This window comes from Carcharodon carcharias, chromosome 19, assembly GCF_017639515.1.
Source record: "Carcharodon carcharias isolate sCarCar2 chromosome 19, sCarCar2.pri, whole genome shotgun sequence".
Taxonomy (NCBI): Eukaryota; Metazoa; Chordata; class Chondrichthyes; order Lamniformes; family Lamnidae; genus Carcharodon; species Carcharodon carcharias.
In genome coordinates this window covers 111,433,125-111,453,543 of record NC_054485.1, presented here as the reverse complement: position 1 = coordinate 111,453,543, position 20,419 = coordinate 111,433,125, and the positions used below count along the sequence as shown (strand labels likewise).

The following is a 20,419-nucleotide window of genomic DNA, read 5'->3' as shown; positions in this document are numbered from 1 at the left end:
GGGGAGGGTCTTGCTCAGTGGGATGAGGGTAGGCAGGTGTTAATGGTGAAATTGGGCTGGGATAGAGTATGTGCTTTAAGTTGCTAATTGAGAGCAGCTTCCCCCATTTGGGGAAGGATTAGGCTTCAGATTCATTCTTTCCTCAATATACAGCTATTGGATTTAACAGCAAGCTCTTCTTCCTAAGCGAACTGAAGTTCAAACGCTTTACACTGCAGAAATGTCCTTTTTATTCGTCCACAGGACAGGGGAGCATCGCTGGCTCAACCAGCATTTATTGCCTTTGAGAACTGAGTGACTTGCTCGACCATTTCTGAGGGCAGTTAAGAGTCAACCACATTGCTGTGGGTCTGGAGTCACACGAAGGCCAGACCGGGTAAGGGTGACAGATATTCTCTCCCCCCCCCCCCCTCCCTTAAAGGACATTAGTGAACCAGATGGGTTTCATGATCATCATTGGACTTTTAATTCCACATTTTTATTGAATTCACATTCCACCATCTGCCGTGATGCATTACCCTGGCTCTCCAGTGGCAATATCAGGTTAGGAGAATGGGCAAGGTTAGGACAGGTTAGGAGAATGGGCAAGGTTAGGACAGGTTAGGAGAATGGGCAAGGTTAGGACAGGTTAGGAGAATGGGCAAGGTTAGGACAGGTTAGGAGAATGGGCAAGGTTAGGACAGGTTAGGAGAATGGGCAAGGTTAGGACAGGTTAGGAGAATGGGCAAGGTTAGGACAGGTTAGGAGAATGGGCAAGGTTAGGACAGGTTAGGAGAATAGGCAAGGTTAGGACAGGTTAGGAGAATGGGCAAGGTTAGGACAGGTTAGGAGAATGGGCAAGGTTAGGACAGGTTAGGAGAATGGGCAAGGTTAGGACAGGTTAGGAGAATGGGCAAGGTTAGGACAGGTTAGGAGAATGGGCAAGGTTAGGACAGGTTAGGAGAATGGGCAAGGTTAGGACAGGTTAGGAGAATGGGCAAGGTTAGGACAGGTTAGGAGAATGGGCAAGGTTAGGACAGGTTAGGAGAATGGGCAAGGTTAGGACAGGTTAGGAGAATGGGCAAGGTTAGGACAGGTCAGGAGAATGGGCAAGGTTAGGACAGGTCAGGAGAATGGGCAAGGTTAGGACAGGTTAGGAGAATGGGCAAGGTTAGGACAGGTTAGGAGAATGGGCAAGGTTAGGACAGGTTAGGAGAATGGGCAAGGTTTGGACAGGTTAGGAGAATGGGCAAGGTTAGGACAGGTCAGGAGAATGGGCAAGGTTAGGACAGGTCAGGAGAATGGGCAAGGTTAGGACAGGTCAGGAGAATGGGCAAGGTTAGGACAGGTTAGGAGAATGGGCAAGGTTAGGACAGGTTAGGAGAATGGGCAAGGTTAGGACAGGTTAGGAGAATGGGCAAGGTTAGGACAGGTTAGGAGAATGGGCAAGGTTAGGACAGGTTAGGAGAATGGGCAAGGTTAGGACAGGTTAGGAGAATGGGCAAGGTTAGGACAGGTTAGGAGAATGGGCAAGGTTAGGACAGGTTAGGAGAATGGGCAAGGTTAGGACAGGTTAGGAGAATGGGCAAGGTTAGGACAGGTTAGGAGAATGGGCAAGGTTAGGACAGGTTAGGAGAATGGGCAAGGTTAGGACAGGTTAGGAGAATGGGCAAGGTTAGGACAGGTTAGGAGAATGGGCAAGGTTAGGACAGGTTAGGAGAATGGGCAAGGTTAGGACAGGTTAGGAGAATGGGCAAGGTTAGGACAGGTTAGGAGAATGGGCAAGGTTAGGACAGGTTAGGAGAATGGGCAAGGTTAGGACAGGTTAGGAGAATGGGCAAGGTTAGGACAGGTTAGGAGAATGGGCAAGGTTAGGACAGGTTAGGAGAATGGGCAAGGTTAGGACAGGTTAGGAGAATGGGCAAGGTTAGGACAGGTTAGGAGAATGGGCAAGGTTAGGACAGGTCAGGAGAATGGGCAAGGTTAGGACAGGTCAGGAGAATGGGCAAGGTTAGGACAGGTCAGGAGAATGGGCAAGGTTAGGACAGGTCAGGAGAATGGGCAAGGTTAGGACAGGTTAGGAGAATGGGCAAGGTTAGGACAGGTTAGGAGAATGGGCAAGGTTAGGACAGGTTAGGAGAATGGGCAAGGTTAGGACAGGTTAGGAGAATGGGCAAAGAAGTGGCAGATGGAATACAACGTGGGCAAGTGTGAGGTCATGCACTTTGGTAGGAAGAATAGAGGCATAGACTATTTTCTAAATGGGGAGAGAATTCAGAAATCTGGAGTGCAAAGGGACTTGGGAGTCCTAGTCCAGGATTCTCTTAAGGTTAACTTGCAGGTTGAGTCGGTAGTTAGGAAGGCAAATGCAATGTTGGCATTTATTTCGAGAGGACTAGAATATAAAAGCAGGGATGTGCTGCTGAGGCTTTATAAGGCTCTGGTCAGACCACATTTAGAATATTGTGAGCAATTTTGGGCCCCATATCTCAGGAAGGATGTTCTGGCCCTGGAGAGGGTCCAGAGGAGGTTCACGAGAATGATCCCAGGAATGAAAGGCTTAACATATGAGGAACGTTTGAGGACTCTGGGTCTATACTCGATGGAGTTTAGAAGGATGCGGGGGTATCTGATTGAAACTTACAGAATACTGAAAGGCCTGGATAGAGTGGACGTGGGGAAGATGTTTCCATTAGTAGGAGAGACTAGGACCCGAGGGCACAGCCTCAGAGTAAAGGGAAGACCTTTTAGTACAGAGATGAGAAGAAACTTCTTTAGCCATAGAGTGGTGAATCTTTGGAATTCATGGCCACGGAAGGCTGTGGAGGCCAGGTCATTGAATGTATTTAAGACCGAGATAGATAGGTTCTTGATTGGTAAGGGGATCAAAGGTTACGGGGAGAAGGCGGGAGAATGGGGTTGAGAAACTTATCAGCCATGATTGAATGGCGGAGCAGACTCGATGGGCCAAATGGCCCAATTTCTGCTCCTATGTCTTATGGTCTTATGGTCTAATATCACTACACCACCGCCTCCCCACTGACCCTTATTTTGATATTTGGCAAGCAAATATCAACTGGGCTGTTGCCAAGACTTTGGGCATTTTTGACTCTCACCCTAACATCGCTTTCCAGGTTATTTGTTTTTAAAGATGAAATCCCCAACAAAGTATGTCACTGAGAGGCCAGGGCCATCCTCGTTTCACACAGAATCAAGGATGACCCTTGGTGGGGGAGGGAGGAGCTGTATCTGAAAGTTGAACAAACATTTGAAATATGCATTTGTGTCTCATTGACCGGGATGTAGATATTGGCAGTGACGACAATGGGAAAGCTGTAAGATGATGGTTTACCTCCAGCTCTCTCAGGGGACCAGTCCATGTACAGCCCTGGTTTTGACAGGATACTTGGAGGTTCAGAATCTCTTTCGCGATTGCCCTGTCCTTAAAGCACTGCAAGAGACAGAAAGCAACCATGAATAAAAGTAAATCGATAGCTATCTCGTCCATCAGAAATATCAGCAGCCTTGGTTTGCACTGGATCTGCTAAAAATCCCAGTGGTATCCAGGCTGGCTGACAATTTTAACTGCTGAAGTCAGATTACTTTTAATATTCTCCAATATTTTCCATCAGGTAAGCTCTCTTGAGACAGACGCTTTGCAAGATATTAAACCGTGAAGGCTGAGTCATGGTTCCCAATAGGCTAATAATGTTTAAGTAATGCAATTAGCTTTGGCTTATACTCAATACCACAACTTGGATAAATGTGTATAATTATTATGACTTCTCTTTGTGCCCTGTGTTAAAAACATTGATCATATAAAGAATTTTGTGTTGATCCAGCAGAGAAGTTATTTTTAGATAAGGGTAAGGCAAAGCCCCTCACCCCGCCCATGTGGATGTTTCTGAAGTTTTCATCATGATAATTGAAATATTTCAATGGCATGTCTTGATCATAAACAGAACATGGATTTTTTATTCTCCCTTCATAGGACATGGGTATCGTTGACAAGGCCAGCAGTTGTTGCCTACCCCTAATTGCCCTTGGCCATTTCAGAGGGCAGTCTGGAGTCACATGTAGGCCAGACCGGGGTAAGGATGGCAGATTTCCTTCCCCCAAAGGGCATTAGTGAACCAGATGGGTTTTTACAATAATTGATGGTCACTATCACTGAGACTAGCTTCATATTCCAGATTTATTGGATTCAGATTCCACCAGCTGCCATGGTGGGATTTGAAGCTGTGTCCGCAGAGCATTAGACTGGACCTCTGGATTATTAGTCCAGCGACATTAACACTAGGCCACCGTCTCTTCGTAGCTGGTAGCAGGACATGTATGTAGCAGAACATGCATACTTACTTTCTGTAACATAGCCACTGAACCTTTCTCAACCATTTCATTATCTTTCAGGCAGGAGGGGCATGTCATTGATTCTTTCCTGTTGGCAAAAGAAGGCAAAACCATTTGAATTAAGGGGTTATTTTAAACACAGGAACATATATACAGTTCTTCTCATCAGATGCCAGCCTGTCCAACTGTAATAATATTGATACCACACACAGGAGCTTAATATCGATAACACATTTGGAATTCTGGAGCTTATAATGGCGGCTCACACTACTCGCTATTCAGGTAGAGCATAATCACTAGGATGTACAGCCTATGTGCCTGGCATTGCACCGGCATTGAAGTTCATACAGGACTTCGCTCAATTGTGTGGTATGCTGAACATCTTTCTGGCCTGAGGGCAGCATCGTCATGTATGATTTCAGTGCCGGTGTGATGCCAGGTACCTAGGTCAGTATGTCCCAGTGATTGGCTGATTGAATCAAATGTGTACCTTCACTGTTTGAAATGGGCAGAGTACAGACTGTACTCAACCAGCCCGTGCTTGCAAAACCAAAATTAGATGTGACTCTGCTATTGGGCAGCACTTGCTGAACAATCCTGAGTGTGCTAATAGCTACACTAAGAACCCATTTCAGAAAATCAATTGAGCTCGTAATGTGGCTCATTTATGTTTGCAAGAAGTGACACATAGTCATATACAGGGACCTGTTCTGTGCAAACAAAATATATTCAACAGAATATGTTCAAGCCTTGCGCCTTTTTTAAATTACGTGGGTAATCTATAGTTCCCCATTGCATTCTCCATGGCAACACCTCAGCCAATCAGAGTTGACCTGCAAACCAATCAGCACCCTTTTCTCCTGTAGTATAAATTGTTGTGATTGTTTGAAATTCGGCATTCTTGCATTTGTCCTGATGAGTGCAAGATGAAAAGCTTTGGCAACTTATCTCTCTTTTCAGCAATGTACAAGTTCTGCACTACCAAGCGACTGATTATTAAAATCTATTCATGTCTGGAAAGGGACAAGATTGTGGGCCATCTTTGGGACCTTGCACACAGTGGAAACCTCATCGTATTGTGGCTATACGATCTGCCAGTTACATTAATGGGTTTGATAATTGCGGGCAATAATCCCACCTATTGAAGACAAGACACCATCTGTCCTGGGGTATCTTGGAATAGATCCAGCCAGGAACTTTTATCAGAAAAGAAAGAAGTACATTTCATTTATAAAACCATAACATCAGGACATCCCAAAAGCTGACAAACTTTGCTAACAGCTAAACATTTCTGAATTGCAGTTGCTACTGTGAAATAGGGGGAACAGTGGCCAATCACAGTGGCCAATGTGCACACAGCAAGCTCCCACACACACACAGCAATGTGATGATGAGTGATATCAAGTGAAAGCTCATTGTCAACCAGGAGGAGACCTCCTCTGCTCTGCTTTGTAATAAGTCCAACATAGAGGACAGATGGGAGACAGCAATACTTCGAGTGCAGCGCACCCTCAGCACTTCACTGGGAATGTCAGACGAGATGAGGAGCTTAAGGGTGGAAATTTTACAGCCCCATTTCAGCGGGGGTGGGTAAAATGCGGCGAGTCCATTCAAAAGCCCATTGGCTTTGTTAGAGCAGTGAAATCCCTCTGGTGTAAAATCCCACCCCAAGTCTCTGGAGTGGGACTTGACCTCACAACCTTCTGACATAGAGGCACTGAGCTTAATTCTGGAAGGGGCAGGGTTGACCCAATTGAGGTGTTTAAGATGACTAACAAAATTTGGCCGGGTGGATAAACAATACAAGGGGCAGGCATGACCTTAACGTTGGAGCTTGGTCACTCAGAGGTGATGGCAGAGAGCACTTCTTCACACAAAGGCTGGTGGAAATCTAGAATTCTCTACACCTCCACCACCACCACCAACCCCCCACCAACGCACCAACCCCCCACCACCAGCACCCCACCAACGCACCAACCCACCACCACCAGCATCCCACCAACCCCTCAACCCACCACCACCACCACCCCACCAATCCCCAAACCAACACCACCACCACCCCACCAACCCCCCAACCCACCACCACCAGCACCCCACCAACCCCTCAACCCACCACCACCAGCATCCCACCAACCCCTCAACCCACCACCACCACCACCCCACCAACCCCCCAACCCACCACCACCAGCATCCCACCAACCCCTCAACCCCCCACCACCAGCACCCCACCAACGCACCAACCCACCACCACCAGCATCCCACCAACCCCTCAACCCACCACCACCACCACCCCACCAATCCCCAAACCCACCACCACCCCTCCAACCCCCCCAACCCACCAACCCACCACCACCAGCATCCCACCAACCCCCCAACCCACCACCACCAGCATCCCACCAACCCCTCAACCCACCACCACCACCACCCCACCAATCCCCAAACCAATACCACCACCACCCCACCAACCCCCCAACCCACCACCACCAGCACCCCACCAACCCCTCAACCCACCACCACCACCAGCACCCCACCAACCCCCCAACCCACCACCACCAGCATCCCACCAACCCCTCAACCCACCACCACCACCCCAACCCCCCCAACCCACCACCACCACCACCCCACCAACCCCTCAACCCACCACCACCACCAGCACCCCACCAACCCCTCAACCCACCACCACCAGCATCCCACCAACCCCTCAACCCCCCACCACCAGCACCCCACCAACCCCTCAACCCACCACCACCAACCCCCCACCAACGCACCAACCCACCACCACCACCACCCCACCAACCCCCCAACCCACCACCACCACCAGCACCCCACCAACGCACCAACCCACCACCACCAGCATCCCACCAACCCCTCAACCCACCACCACCAGCACCCCACCAACGCACCAACCCACCACCACCAGCATCCCACCAACCCCTCAACCCACCACCACCACCACCCCACCAATCCCCCAACCCACCACCACCCCTCCAACCCCCCCAACCCACCAACCCACCACCACCAGCATCCCACCAACCCCTCAACCCACCACCACCAGCACCCCACCAACGCACCAACCCACCACCACCCCTCCAACCCCCCCAACCCACCAACCCACCACCACCAGCACCCCACCAACCCCCAAACCAACACCACCACCACCCCACCAACCCCCCAACCCACCACCACCAGCATCCCACCAAGCCCTCAACCCACCACCACCACCACCCCACCAACCCCTCAACCCACCACCACCACCAGCACCCCACCAACGCACCAACCCACCACCACCAGCATCCCACCAACCCCTCAACCCACCACCACCACACCACCAATCCCCCAACCCACCACCACCACCCCAACCCACCAACCCACCACCACCCCACCAACCCCTCAACCCACCACCACCACCACCCCACCAACCCCCCAACCCACCACCACCACCAGCACCCCACCAACCCCTCAACCCACCACCACCACCACCCCACCAACCCCTCAACCCACCACCACCAGCATCCCACCAATCCCCAAACCAACACCACCACCACCCCACCAACCCCCCAACCCACCACCACCACCACCCCACCAACCCCTCAACCCACCACCACCACCCCACCAATCCCCAACCCACCACCACCACCACCCCACCAACCCCCAAACCAACACCACCATCCCACCAACCCCCCAACCCACCACCACCCCACCAACCCCCCACCACCAGCACCCCACCAACCCCTCAACCCACCACCACCACCACCCCACCAACCCCCCAACCCACCACCACCACCACCCCACCAATTCCCAAACCAACACCACCACCCCACCAACCCCTCAACCCACCAACCCACCACCACCCCCCCAACCCACCAACCCACCACCACCAGCATCCCACCAACCCCTCAACCCACCACCACCACCCCAACCCCCCCAACCCACCACCACCACCACCCCACCAACCCCCAAACCAACACCACCATCCCACCAACCCCCCAACCCACCACCACCCCACCAACCCCCCCAACCCACCAACCCACCACCACCAGCATCCCACCAACCCCTCAACCCACCACCACCACCCCAACCCCTCAACCCACCACCACCACCACCCCACCAACCCCCAAACCAACACCACCATCCCACCAACCCCCCAACCCACCACCACCCCACCAACCCCCCCAACCCACCAACCCACCACCACCAGCACCGCACCAACCCCTCAACCCACCACCACCACCACCCCACCAACCCCCCAACCCACCACCACCACCCCAACCCACCAACCCACCACCACCCCACCAACCCCTCAACCCACCACCACCACCACCCCACCAACCCCCCAACCCACCACCACCACCAGCACCCCACCAACCCCTCAACCCACCACCACCACCACCCCAACCCCCCCAACCCACCAACCCACCACCACCAGCATCCCACCAACCCCTCAACCCACCACCACCACCACCCCACCAACCCCTCAACCCACCACCACCAGCATCCCACCAATCCCCAAACCAACACCACCACCACCCCACCAACCCACCAACCCACCACCACCACCACCCCACCAACCCCTCAACCCACCACCACCACCCCACCAATCCCCAACCCACCACCACCACCACCCCACCAACCCCCAAACCAACACCACCATCCCACCAACCCCCCAACCCACCACCACCCCACCAACCCCCCACCACCAGCACCCCACCAACCCCTCAACCCACCACCACCACCACCCCCCCAACCCACCACCACCACCACCCCACCAATTCCCAAACCAACACCACCACCCCACCAACCCCTCAACCCACCAACCCACCACCACCCCCCCAACCCACCAACCCACCACCACCAGCACCCCACCAACCCCTCAACCCACCACCACCACCCCACCAACCCCCCAACCCACCACCACCACCACCCCACCAATTCCCAAACCAACACCACCGCCCCTCCAACCCCCCCAACCCACCAACCCACCACCACCAGCATCCCACCAACCCCTCAACCCACCACCACCACCCCAACCCCCCCAACCCACCACCACCACCACCCCACCAACCCCCAAACCAACACCACCATCCCACCAACCCCCCAACCCACCACCACCCCACCAACCCCCCCAACCCACCAACCCACCACCACCAGCATCCCACCAACCCCTCAACCCACCACCACCACCCCAACCCCTCAACCCACCACCACCACCACCCCACCAACCCCCAAACCAACACCACCATCCCACCAACCCCCCAACCCACCACCACCCCACCAACCCCCCCAACCCACCAACCCACCACCACCAGCACCCCACCAACCCCTCAACCCACCACCACCACCACCCCACCAACCCCTCAACCCACCACCACCACCACCCCACCAATCCCCAAACCAACACCACCACCACCCCACCAATCCCCAAACCAACACCACCGCCCCACCAACCCCCCAACCCACCATCACCCCACCAACCCCCCCAACCCACCAACCCACCACCACCAGCACCCCACCAATGCACCAACCCCCCACCACCAGCACCCCACCAACGCACCAACCCACCACCACCAGCATCCCACCAACCCCTCAACCCACCACCACCACCACCCCACCAATCCCCCAACCCACCACCACCCCTCCAACCCCCCCAACCCACCAACCCACCACCACCAGCACCCCACCAACCCCTCAACCCACCACCACCACCCCACCAATCCCCAAACCAACACCACCACCCCACCAACCCCCCAACCCACCACCACCCCACCAACCCCCCCAACCCACCACCACCCCACCAACCCCCCCAACCCACCAACCCACCACCACCAGCACCCCACCAACCCCTCAACCCACCACCACCACCACCCCACCAATCCCCAAACCAACACCACCACCCCACCAACCCCCCAACCCACCACCACCCCACCAACCCCCCCAACCCACCAACCCACCACCACCAGCACCCCACCAACCCCTCAACCCACCACCACCACCACCCCACCAACCCCTTAACCCACCACCACCACCACCCCACCAATCCCCAAACCAACACCACCACCCCACCAACCCCCCAACCCACCACCACCCCACCAACCCCCCCCAACCCACCACCACCACCACCACCCCACCAACCCCTCAACCCACCACCACCACCACCCCACCAACCCCCCAACCCACCACCACCCCACCAACCCCCCAACCCACCACCACCACCCCACCACCCCACCAACCCCCCAACCCACCACCACCACCACCACCCCACCAACACCCAAACCAACACCACCACCCCACACCAACCCCCCCAAACCCCACCAACCCACCACCACCACCACCCCCCCACCCCACCAATCCCCAAACCAACACCACCACCCCACCAACCCCCCCAACCCCCCACCAACCCACCACCACCACCACCCCCCACCCCCCCACGAACCCCATCAACCCCACCAACCCCCCAACCCCGAAAGGAAACGGTCACGACTGAGAGCCAATTGAAAATTTGAAAACTGGAGGTTAACAGGTTTTTTTTGACAGACAGTGGGCTTACAGAACAACCAGGGCGGTTAGATGCGAGCTAAGATGCGGATTGACCATGACCTCATTGAACAGCAGGAAAGTGGGGCTGAATGGCCTCCTCCTATATTCAGAACAGTGCAGGAGTAGAATAAGTTGTACTGCAGCGAATGGAACTGAATACCAGGAGCAAATGTCCACCCTGCTGTACTTTCTTCCACATCCCACCCCTACCCCATCCCCCAATTGTACTAAATCCTTCCAACTGGTCATTTATGCCAGAAATTCTATCTCGCCCGCCGTGAAATGATGATCATTGATAGAGCTGGCAAGTCCAGCCTGAACTTACAACAGCGTCCTGTGGCATATCTGGCAAAACCTGTGCCCACATTCTGTCTGGACTGGATCCCTCATCAGACGCTCACAAGCCCCGCAATAATACTTGCGGTCGTATTCCCAGTCAGCGCCGGTCACATAACCCAAACACTCCTCATCCTGGCCGGCGTCCGAGGATGGAAGTGGCTTCCAGTAGCTCAGGAGCTCGTCCGCGGGCTTCAGAACCAGTAAGCTCATGGCGAAACTTGCGGGGAGTAAATATTTCTTTCTCTGGTCGGATGGATAACCCTGAGTATCAGTTACAGTAAAACAAAAACAGGCTGGTTAATAAGAGATTTTCAATTCCTCAAATTGAAACCCATTTTAAGTCACAGTGATCATCACCACCCCCTCGTCTCCACCCTGATATCTTTCAGGAGAAGGCTTCGATCCTGTGACAGACAGCATGACAAAGCGAAAAGTCCCATGACGTTCGGGGCAGGAATCCAAAAAATGTCCTTCCTGTATGTTACTCAAAGCTCCTGACTCAGATGATAAACTATTTTTAATTTCAGTTTCACTCCCTTTCACTTTTCCCTCTCGAGATCTTGTCAGATACAACATGTTCCTTCAATTGTTCTGATGTTCCCAAGCCAGCGCAATATCCCCAATAATCAACCTGGTATAACCATCACTGAACCACCACCCCCCCCCCCCGCCTCCCCCCCCCCTCCACGGTCAACATCCTGAGGGTTACCATTGACCAGAAACTGAACTGGACCAGCCATATAAATACTGTGGCTACAAGAGCAGGTCAGAGGCTGGGAATCCTGTGACAAGTAATTCACCTCCTGACTCCCCAAAGCCTGTCCACCATCTACAAGGCACAAGTCAGGGGTGTGATGGAATACTCCCCACTTGCCTGGATGAGTGCAGCTCCAACAACACTCAAGAAGCTCAACACCATCCAGGACAAAGCAGCCCTGCTTGATTGGCACCACATCCACAAACATTCACTCCCTCCGCCACCGACACACAGTGGCAGCAGTGTGTGTACCACCTACAAGATGCACTGCAGCAACTCACCACGGCTCCTTTTACAGCACCTTCCAAACCCACAACCACTACCATCTAGAAGGACAAGGGCAGCAGATGGATGGGAACACCACCACCTGGAAGTTCCCCTCCAAGCCACTCACCATCCTGACTTGGAAATATGTCATTGTTCCTTCACATCTCAGCCCTAAATGATCAGCCCCTTATCCTGAGACTGAGCCCCTGTGTTTTAGATTCCCTGACCTGGGGAAACAATCTCTCAGCGTCCACCCCATCAAACCCCTTCAGAATCTTGTGTGTTTCAATGAGATCGTCTCTCATTCTTCTAAACTCCAGAGTTTATAAACCCAATTTATTCAGCCTCTCATCATCAGACAACCCCCTCATCCCAGGGACCAATCTCGTGAACCTTCGCTGTACCACCCCCAATGGAAATCTATCCTTTCTTAAATGTGAAGACCAAAACTGCACACAGTACTCCAGATGTGGTCTCACCAAAACCCTGTACAACTGGAACAAGACTTCTTTATTCTTGTACACCTGTATCCTGCAATAAAGGCCAACATGCTATTTGCCTCCCTGGTTGCTTGCAGCACCTGCGTGCTAACTCTCTGCACTCCTTGCACAAGCACATCAACCATGATCTAACTGAATAGCAGAACAGGCTTGAGGGACTGAGTGGCCTCCTCGTATTCTTATGTTCCTAGATTCAAAATAGGTAAACGAAACTGAGGTTGATGAAGAACAAATGTTTTGAAAGTGTGAAAATTGGAGGAACAAGGTGAAAGCACAGCAATAGCTTTGAGATCCCGGTTATGAATCATTTAGAGTAAAAGCCGATGTAATGCATCTTAATCTTCACACGGTGAGCTTGGATTCCATGCACACAAAGACTGATACCAAAGCAGAGCTGTAAATGCACATCCAGCTGTTCATATATGTGTAGTAAGATTTTAAAAATGCTGACAAGCGACATATGTGGAAGAGAAACAGAGTTAGTGTTTCAAGCTGCTGACTCGCCAGTCAGCCTGCAACATTAACACTCTCTTTCTCCCTCTCCTCAAATGTTGCCAGAACCGTTTGATTTTCCAGCATTTTCTGTTTTTATTTCAGATTTCTAGCGTCCGCGGAATTTGAAATATTGGGGAGTTGAGGGCTATGAGGAGCTGGCATGAAAGAGGAGTTGAGGCCTGGGTCAGATCAGCCATGATCTTATTGAATGGCGGGGCAGGCTTGAGGGGCTGAATGGCCTACTCCTGCTCCTATTTCTTAAGTCCTTATGTTCTTATTTTGCTTTTGTATCTGTGAAATGGGGTGGCATTTTTCAGGCTGAGAATGGGTTCCCTTCTTCACCAAAAGGCACCAACACAGATGCCTAGGCCACAATATCAGGTCCAAAGTCTCAGAGGCAACTCATTGAGAATCGCTGGAGCCATAGATCATCACTGATTATCACTTGCCCCTTTGATTATCACTTTTTAAAAAAAAATTGGCTAGCATTTATTGCACATCCCTAATTGCCCTTAAGAATTGAGTGACTTGCTAGGCCATTTCAGAGGGCGTGGATCTGGAGACCAGGTAGGGAGGGAAGATTTCCTTCCCTAAAGGACATTAGTGAACCAGATGAGTTTTTAAGACAATTGACAATGGTTTCATGGTCATCATTAGACACTTAACTCCAAATTTTTAATTGAATTCAAATCTCACCATCTGCCATTCGAAACTGATCACCTGGAGTAGTAGTAGAGTGACAATACCAGTATGGCACCATCTGAACTTGCCCCAAGATCATCACTTGCCCTAGGATTATGACTTGCCGCATTGATTATCAATTGCCCCATTGATTGTCACTTGCCCCATTGATTATCAATTGCCCCATTGATTATCACTTGCCCCACTGATTATCACTTGCCCCATTGATTATCACTTGCCCCATTGGTTATCAATTGCCCCATTGATTATCACTTGCCCGGGTTTCTCACTTGCCCCGGGATTCTCACTTGCCCCGGGATTCTCACTTGCTCTATGGATTCTCACTTGCTCCGGGATTCTCACTTGCTCTATGGATTCTCACTTGCTCCGGGATTCTCACTTGCCCCGAGATTCTCACTTGCCCGGGATTCTCACTTGCTCCGGGATTCTCACTTGCTCTATGGATTCTCACTTGCTCTATGGAATGTCACTTGCTCTATGGATTCTCACTTGCCCTGGGATTCTCACTTGCCCGGGATTCTCACTTGCCCCGGGATTCTCACTTGCCCTGGGATTCTCACTTGCCCGGGATTCTCACTTGCCCTGGGATTCTCTCTTGCCCCGGGATTCTCACTTGCCCGGGATCCTCACTTGCCCTGGGATTCTCACTTGCCCCGAGATTCTCACTTGCCCCGGGATTCTCACTTGCCCCGGGATTCTCACTTGCCCTGAGATTCTCACTTGCCCGGGATTCTCACTTGCCCTGGGATTCTCACTTGCTCTATGGATTCTCACTTGCCCTGAGATTCTCACTTGCTCTATGGATTCTCACTTGCCCTGAGATTCTCACTTGCCCTGGGATTCTCACTTGCCCCGGGTTTCTCACTTGCTCTATGGATTCTCACTTGCCCCGGGATTCTCACTTGCTCTATGGATTCTCACTTGCCCCGGGATTCTCACTTGCCCCGGGATTCTCACTTGCCCCGGGATTCTCACTTGCCCTGGGATTCTCACTTGCCCTGAGATTCTCACTTGCCCTGGTATTCTCACTTGCTCTATGGATTCTCACTTGCCCCGGGTTTCTCACTTGCTCTATGGATTCTCACTTGCCCCAGGATTCTCACTTGCCCCAGGATTCTCACTTGCCCTGAGATTCTCACTTGCCCCGGGATTCTCACTTGCCCCGGGATTCTCACTTGCCCTGGGATTCTCACTTGCCCCGAGATTCTCACTTGCTCTATGGATTCTCACTTGCCCGGGATTCTCACTTGCCCTGAGATTCTCTCTTGCCCGGGATTCTCACTTGCCCCAGGATTCTCACTTGCTCTATGGATTCTCACTTGCTCTATGGATTCTCACTTGCCTGGGATTCTCACTTGCTCTATGGATTCTCACTTGCTCTATGGATTCTCACTTGCCTGGGATTCTCACTTGCTCTATGGATTCTCACTTGCCTGGGATTCTCACTTGCTCTATGCATTCTCACTTGCCCGGGATTCTCACTTGCCTGGGATTCTCACTTACCCCGGGATTCTCACTTGCCCCGGGATTCTCACTTGCCTGGGATTCTCACTTGCCTGGGATTCTCACTTGCCCCGGGATTCTCACTTGCTCCGGGATTCTCACTTGCCTGGGATTCTCACTTGCCCCGGGATTCTCACTTGCCTGGGATTCTCACTTGCCTGGGATTCTCAGTTGCCCCGGGATTCTCACTTGCTCTATGGATTCTCACTTGCCCTGGGATTCTCACTTGCCCGGGATTCTCACTTGCCCCGGGATTCTCACTTGCTCTACGGATTCTCACTTGCCCCAGGATTCTCACTTGCCCAGGATTCTCACTTGTCCCGGGTTTCTCACTTGCTCCTTGGATTCTCACTTGCTCCATGGATTCTCACTTGCTCTATGGATTCTCACTTGCCCCGGGATTCTCACTTGCCCCGGGATTCTCACTTGCTCTGTGGATTCTCACTTGCCCGGGATTCTCACTTGCCCCGGGATTCTCACTTACCCTGGGATTCTCACTTGCCTGGGATTCTCACTTGCCCCGGGATTCTCACTTGCCTGGGATTCTCACTTGCCCCGGGATTCTCACTTGCCCCGGGATTCTCTCTTGCCCCGGGATTCTCACTTGCTCTATGGATTCTCACTTGCCCCGGGATTCTCACTTGCCTGGGATTCTCACTTGCCCGGGATTCTCACTTGCCTGGGATTCTCACTTGCCCCGGGTTTCTCACTTGCCTGGGATTCTCACTTGCCTGGGATTCTCACTTGCCCGGGATTCTCACTTGCCTGGGATTCTCACTTGCCCGGGATTCTCACTTGCCCCGGGATTCTCACTTGCTTCATGGATTATTCCTGCACAGCTCTAAGACTGGGAAACAGGGACGGAGACAGTGCAAGAGGACGGGGGGTGAAGGAGGGACAGAGATCGAGGGAGACGGACACTGGGGTAGGAGAGAGAGAGAGAGAGAAGGCTACACACGCAAGTTGTGCCCTGGAAAGCCTTGAGCGACAGTTCAAACTGATCTCACATTCATCACAAGAGATTAAAAACCACCTAACCTCATTTTTTAAAAAATATAAAATCGTAATTGAAGCGTGCTGGCACCAAACTGTGCCTGTGCTTATTTCTCTAGAGTACAGCATTATGTTACTTACCCTGTGCTGGAGGAACGCCAGGTTAGGTTTTTGCACTGCAGTGTATTCGGAAAGAAACTGAATGTCCTCTGCCGGAGTTATGTACATCGCCTTTTGGAAATTCCAAATTCGGCGGGGGTGAGGGGGTTTTCAGTATGTTTCTCTTTGGACTTCCTCTGGAACTTTTGTACATGTGTGTGACTGAGTGTATAAATCCCCTTCAAATCCACTTTACTTTCAGGTTTTGCCAGCCAGTGTTGTGCATTATCAGTCAGTCAGGGGGAGAACTCACGGAACAGAGAGATTATTTTTTGTCACTGCGTCTTTACTGTTTCTGCGACTCACACAGACACACACACACACACACATACACAGACAAACACACACGCAGACAAGCACACACACAGACACAAACATACACAGACACACACACAGACACACACACAGATACAGACACACACACAGGCACACATACACACAGACAGACAGAGACACACACACACACAAACAGACACACAGACAGACACGCACACAGACACACAGATACAGACACACACACAGGCACACATACACACAGACAGACACATAGATACATGCAGACACACACACACATGCACACACAAAGACACACACACACACACTCACAGGCATTCTTGCAGACACACGCACACACACACACACATACACACACAGGCACACATACACACAGACAGACAGAGAGACACATACATACAGACACACACACAAACACAAAAGCACCGCACACACACACACACACACACATAAACAGTCTTCCCCTGTTACCAGATAGGTACTTGATCCTGTATCATTGTCTCCCCATGTTAAAGAACAAAGACATGTCCACTGACACTTCCCCAGTTTTGGCATTGCTCCCAGGCTGTGATCCTCTCTCAGGTCTCTCTCTTTCTCTCTTCTGCACTCATTGTTTCAGTCTCTCTCTCTCTCTCTCTCTGCCACACTCTGTCTCCCTCTCCTTTGACCTCTTTTGCTCCTTCAACTTATCCCCCTCTCCTTCTGAGTCTCTCCCTCCCTCTCAAGCTTTACCCTTTAGTCTCCCACCACAACCCCCACCCCCACCCCACTTCCCACTCCAAGTCACTCTTGCTTCCCAGTGGCTTTTTCTGTCTCTGTCACTCCCTTCGTCTCCCTCTCTCTTCTTCTGTTTCTTAGTCTCCATCTTTCTCTCCTTCCATTAGTATATCCTTCCCCATGTCACTCTCTTCAGCCACCTGCCCTCTCGCTCTCCTCTTTCCCTCTCTGGCTCTCCCTCTGGCCCTCACTCTCCAACCTGAATGAACTGGATAGGCTAAATGTCCTGTTTCTATGCTGTATACCCTATGAAGTCCTATGTAAATACGCCCCCTCTCTCTGCCCCTCTCTCATTCTCTCTCTCTCTCCCTCCTTCTGGCCCCTCTCTCCACACCTTCTCTCCCTCCCGCTGCCCCTCTCTCCCTTCTTTTGCCTTCTTTGTCTCTCCTGGGTGTGTGCATGTTTGTGTGTGTGTGTGTGTTTATGTGTGCAATGGGTGTTTGCGTGTGCATATTTGTGTTAATGTATGTGTGTGTGTGCTTGTGTGTGTGTGTGTGTGTCTGTGTACGTGTGCATGTGTATGCATCTATATGTGTGTGAACATGTTTGTGCTAATGTATGTATTTGTATGCTTGTACCTGTGTGTTTGTGCATCCAAGTTTGTATGTGTATGTATATGTTTGTGTATGTGTTTGTGTGTGTATGCCTGTGTGTTTGTGGTGTATATTAGTGTGTATGTGTTTGTGTATTTGTGGTGTATATGTGTGTGTATCTATGTGTATGTATGCGTGTGAATATGTTTGTGTTTGTATGTCTGTGTTTGTGGTATATATGTGGGTGTGTGTGTGTATGTGTCCTTGTATGTATGTGAATGTGGTTGTGTGCATTTGTGGTGGATATGTGTGTGAATATGCATGTGTGCGTGTGAGAATGTGTTTGTTCAAATGTGTGTGAACGTCCTTGTGCACGCCTGTGTATGAATGTGTTTCTGTGTGTGTTCGTATGTGTGTTTGTGTGCGTGTGTGTATGTGTGTGTGTCTATGTGCCTGTGTGTGTGTGTTTGTGTATGTATCTTTGTATGTATGTGGATGTGTTTGTGTGCATTTGTGATGTATATCTGTGTGTATGTGTGTGTGTGTGTGCCTGTGTGTGTGTGTGTGTGTGTGTGTGTGTCTGCCTGTGTCTGTGCCTATGTGCCTGTGTGTGTGTTATTGTGTGTGTGTGTGTCTCTCTCTCTCTGTGTGTGTATCTGTCTGTCTGTTTATATGTCTGTCTGTCTGTGTGTCTTTGTCTGTGTGTATCTTTGTGTATGTGTCTGTGTGTCTGTCTGTCTGTGTGTCTTTGCATGTGTCTGTGTGTATCTGAATGTGTGTGTGCCTTTGTGTGCCTGTGTGTGTGTGTGTGTGTGTGTGTCTGTCTGTGCCTTTGTGTGTGTCTGTCTGTGTGTGTCTGTGTGTCTATGTGTGTGTCTGTCTCTGTATGTCTTTGTCTGTGTGCTGTGTCTGTGTGTGTCTTTGTGTGTGTGTGTCTGCCGGTGTGTGTGTCTGTGTCTGTGTCTTTGTGTGTGTGCCTGTGTCTTTGTGTGCCTGTGTGTCTGTCTGTGTGTGTTTGTCTGTGTGGCTGACTGTCTGTCTGTATGTGCATGTGTGTTTATGTGAGTCTGTTTGTGTGCCTGTGTGTGTGTCATTGTGTGCGTGTGTCTGTGTGTGTATCTGTCTGTCTGTTTGTGTGTCTGTCTGTGTGTCTTTGTGTGAGTCTGTCTGTCTATGTGTATCTTTGTGTGTGTATGTGTGTCTGTCTCTGTGTGTGTCTGTCTGTGTGTCTTTGTGTGTGTGTGTCTGTCTGTACGTGCATGTGTGTTAATGTGTGTCTGTCTGTGTGCCTGTGTGCGTGTTATTGTGTGTGTGTGTGTATCTGTCTGTCCGTTTGTGTGTCTGTCTGTGTGTCTTTGTGTGTGTCTGTGTGTATCTTTGTTGTGTGTGTGTGTGTCTATCTGTGTGTGTCTGTCTGTGTGTCTTTGTGTGTGTGTCTGTGTGTATCTGCATGTGTGTATCTGCATGTGTGTGTCTGTCTGTGTGTGCCTGTGTGTGTCTTTGTGTGTGTCTGTGTGTGTGTCTGTCTACGTGTGTCTTTGTCTGTGTGTCTATGTCTGTGTGTGTGTGTGTGTGTGTGTGTGTGTGTCTCTGTGTGTGTGTGTGTGTATGTTGGAGGGGTGGGTGGTGATGGGGGAGGGTGTCCTATTTTCTTGCTTCCTTTGTCTATCCCTCAAACACGCTCTGCACTCTAATGCCAAAGAACAGAAACATGGAAATCACATCAGGACGATAAGATGAATTGGGACGTGCCCCCCCGCGACGGTACTTACCGGGGCCCACTCACTGTGTGACTGGGCGCTGCACAGTTGTGTAAATGTCGCTCTCGGTGGCACTGAAGCGCCTGCCAACCTCCCTCCAGCTTGCACTGTCAGAGCTGACATTTGGCCCGGCAGCAGAGGGCGGTTCACTGTGCAATGCGGAATTCCCCTGGCTGGAAATCCCACTAACATGTAATAAGAGAGAAAAAAATTCCCCGCCAGCCCTGCAGCTACATTTTCTCCTTACAGTGAACCCCCCTCCACCCACCCACCCCGGGATTGCCATCAGGCTGGGGCAAGAGGGTAGAGAATCTCTGCCCTTAGAGCCAGGCTGCCAATGGCGCCTGTAATTAGGACAGGGGTTTCCTGGAAAGCCTTTGTCAATGTCTGTAATATAATCACCCTCCCCGCCAGACACACACTGTCCTTCACCTGCCCAGGATCGCATTCATTTCCTCCTCTAGCCTTCGCAGGTTT

General features: G+C 51.6%; 1 protein-coding gene across 2 annotated transcripts in view; it reads right to left on the bottom strand.

Annotated features, from left to right (window-relative positions):
- LOC121291873 (TNF receptor-associated factor 2-like) overlaps positions 1–20,032 on the bottom strand; it is a 31,678-nt gene extending 11,646 nt beyond the window's left edge. The window contains exons 1-4 of one of the 2 annotated variants that reach the window (XM_041213506.1): positions 19,955–20,032; positions 11,189–11,463; positions 4,339–4,417; positions 3,332–3,430 (exon numbers count right to left, since the gene is read on the bottom strand). In XM_041213506.1, coding sequence (XP_041069440.1) covers positions 3,332–3,430; positions 4,339–4,417; positions 11,189–11,412 — 402 coding nt within the window. In that variant the 5' untranslated portion in view covers positions 11,413–11,463; positions 19,955–20,032. Of the gene's footprint in view, positions 1–3,331; positions 3,431–4,338; positions 4,418–11,188; positions 11,464–16,560; positions 16,965–19,954 lie in introns of those variants that run through there. The other variant, XM_041213505.1, reaches the window with a different exon arrangement.
- Between the last annotated feature and the right edge of the window lie 387 nt (positions 20,033–20,419).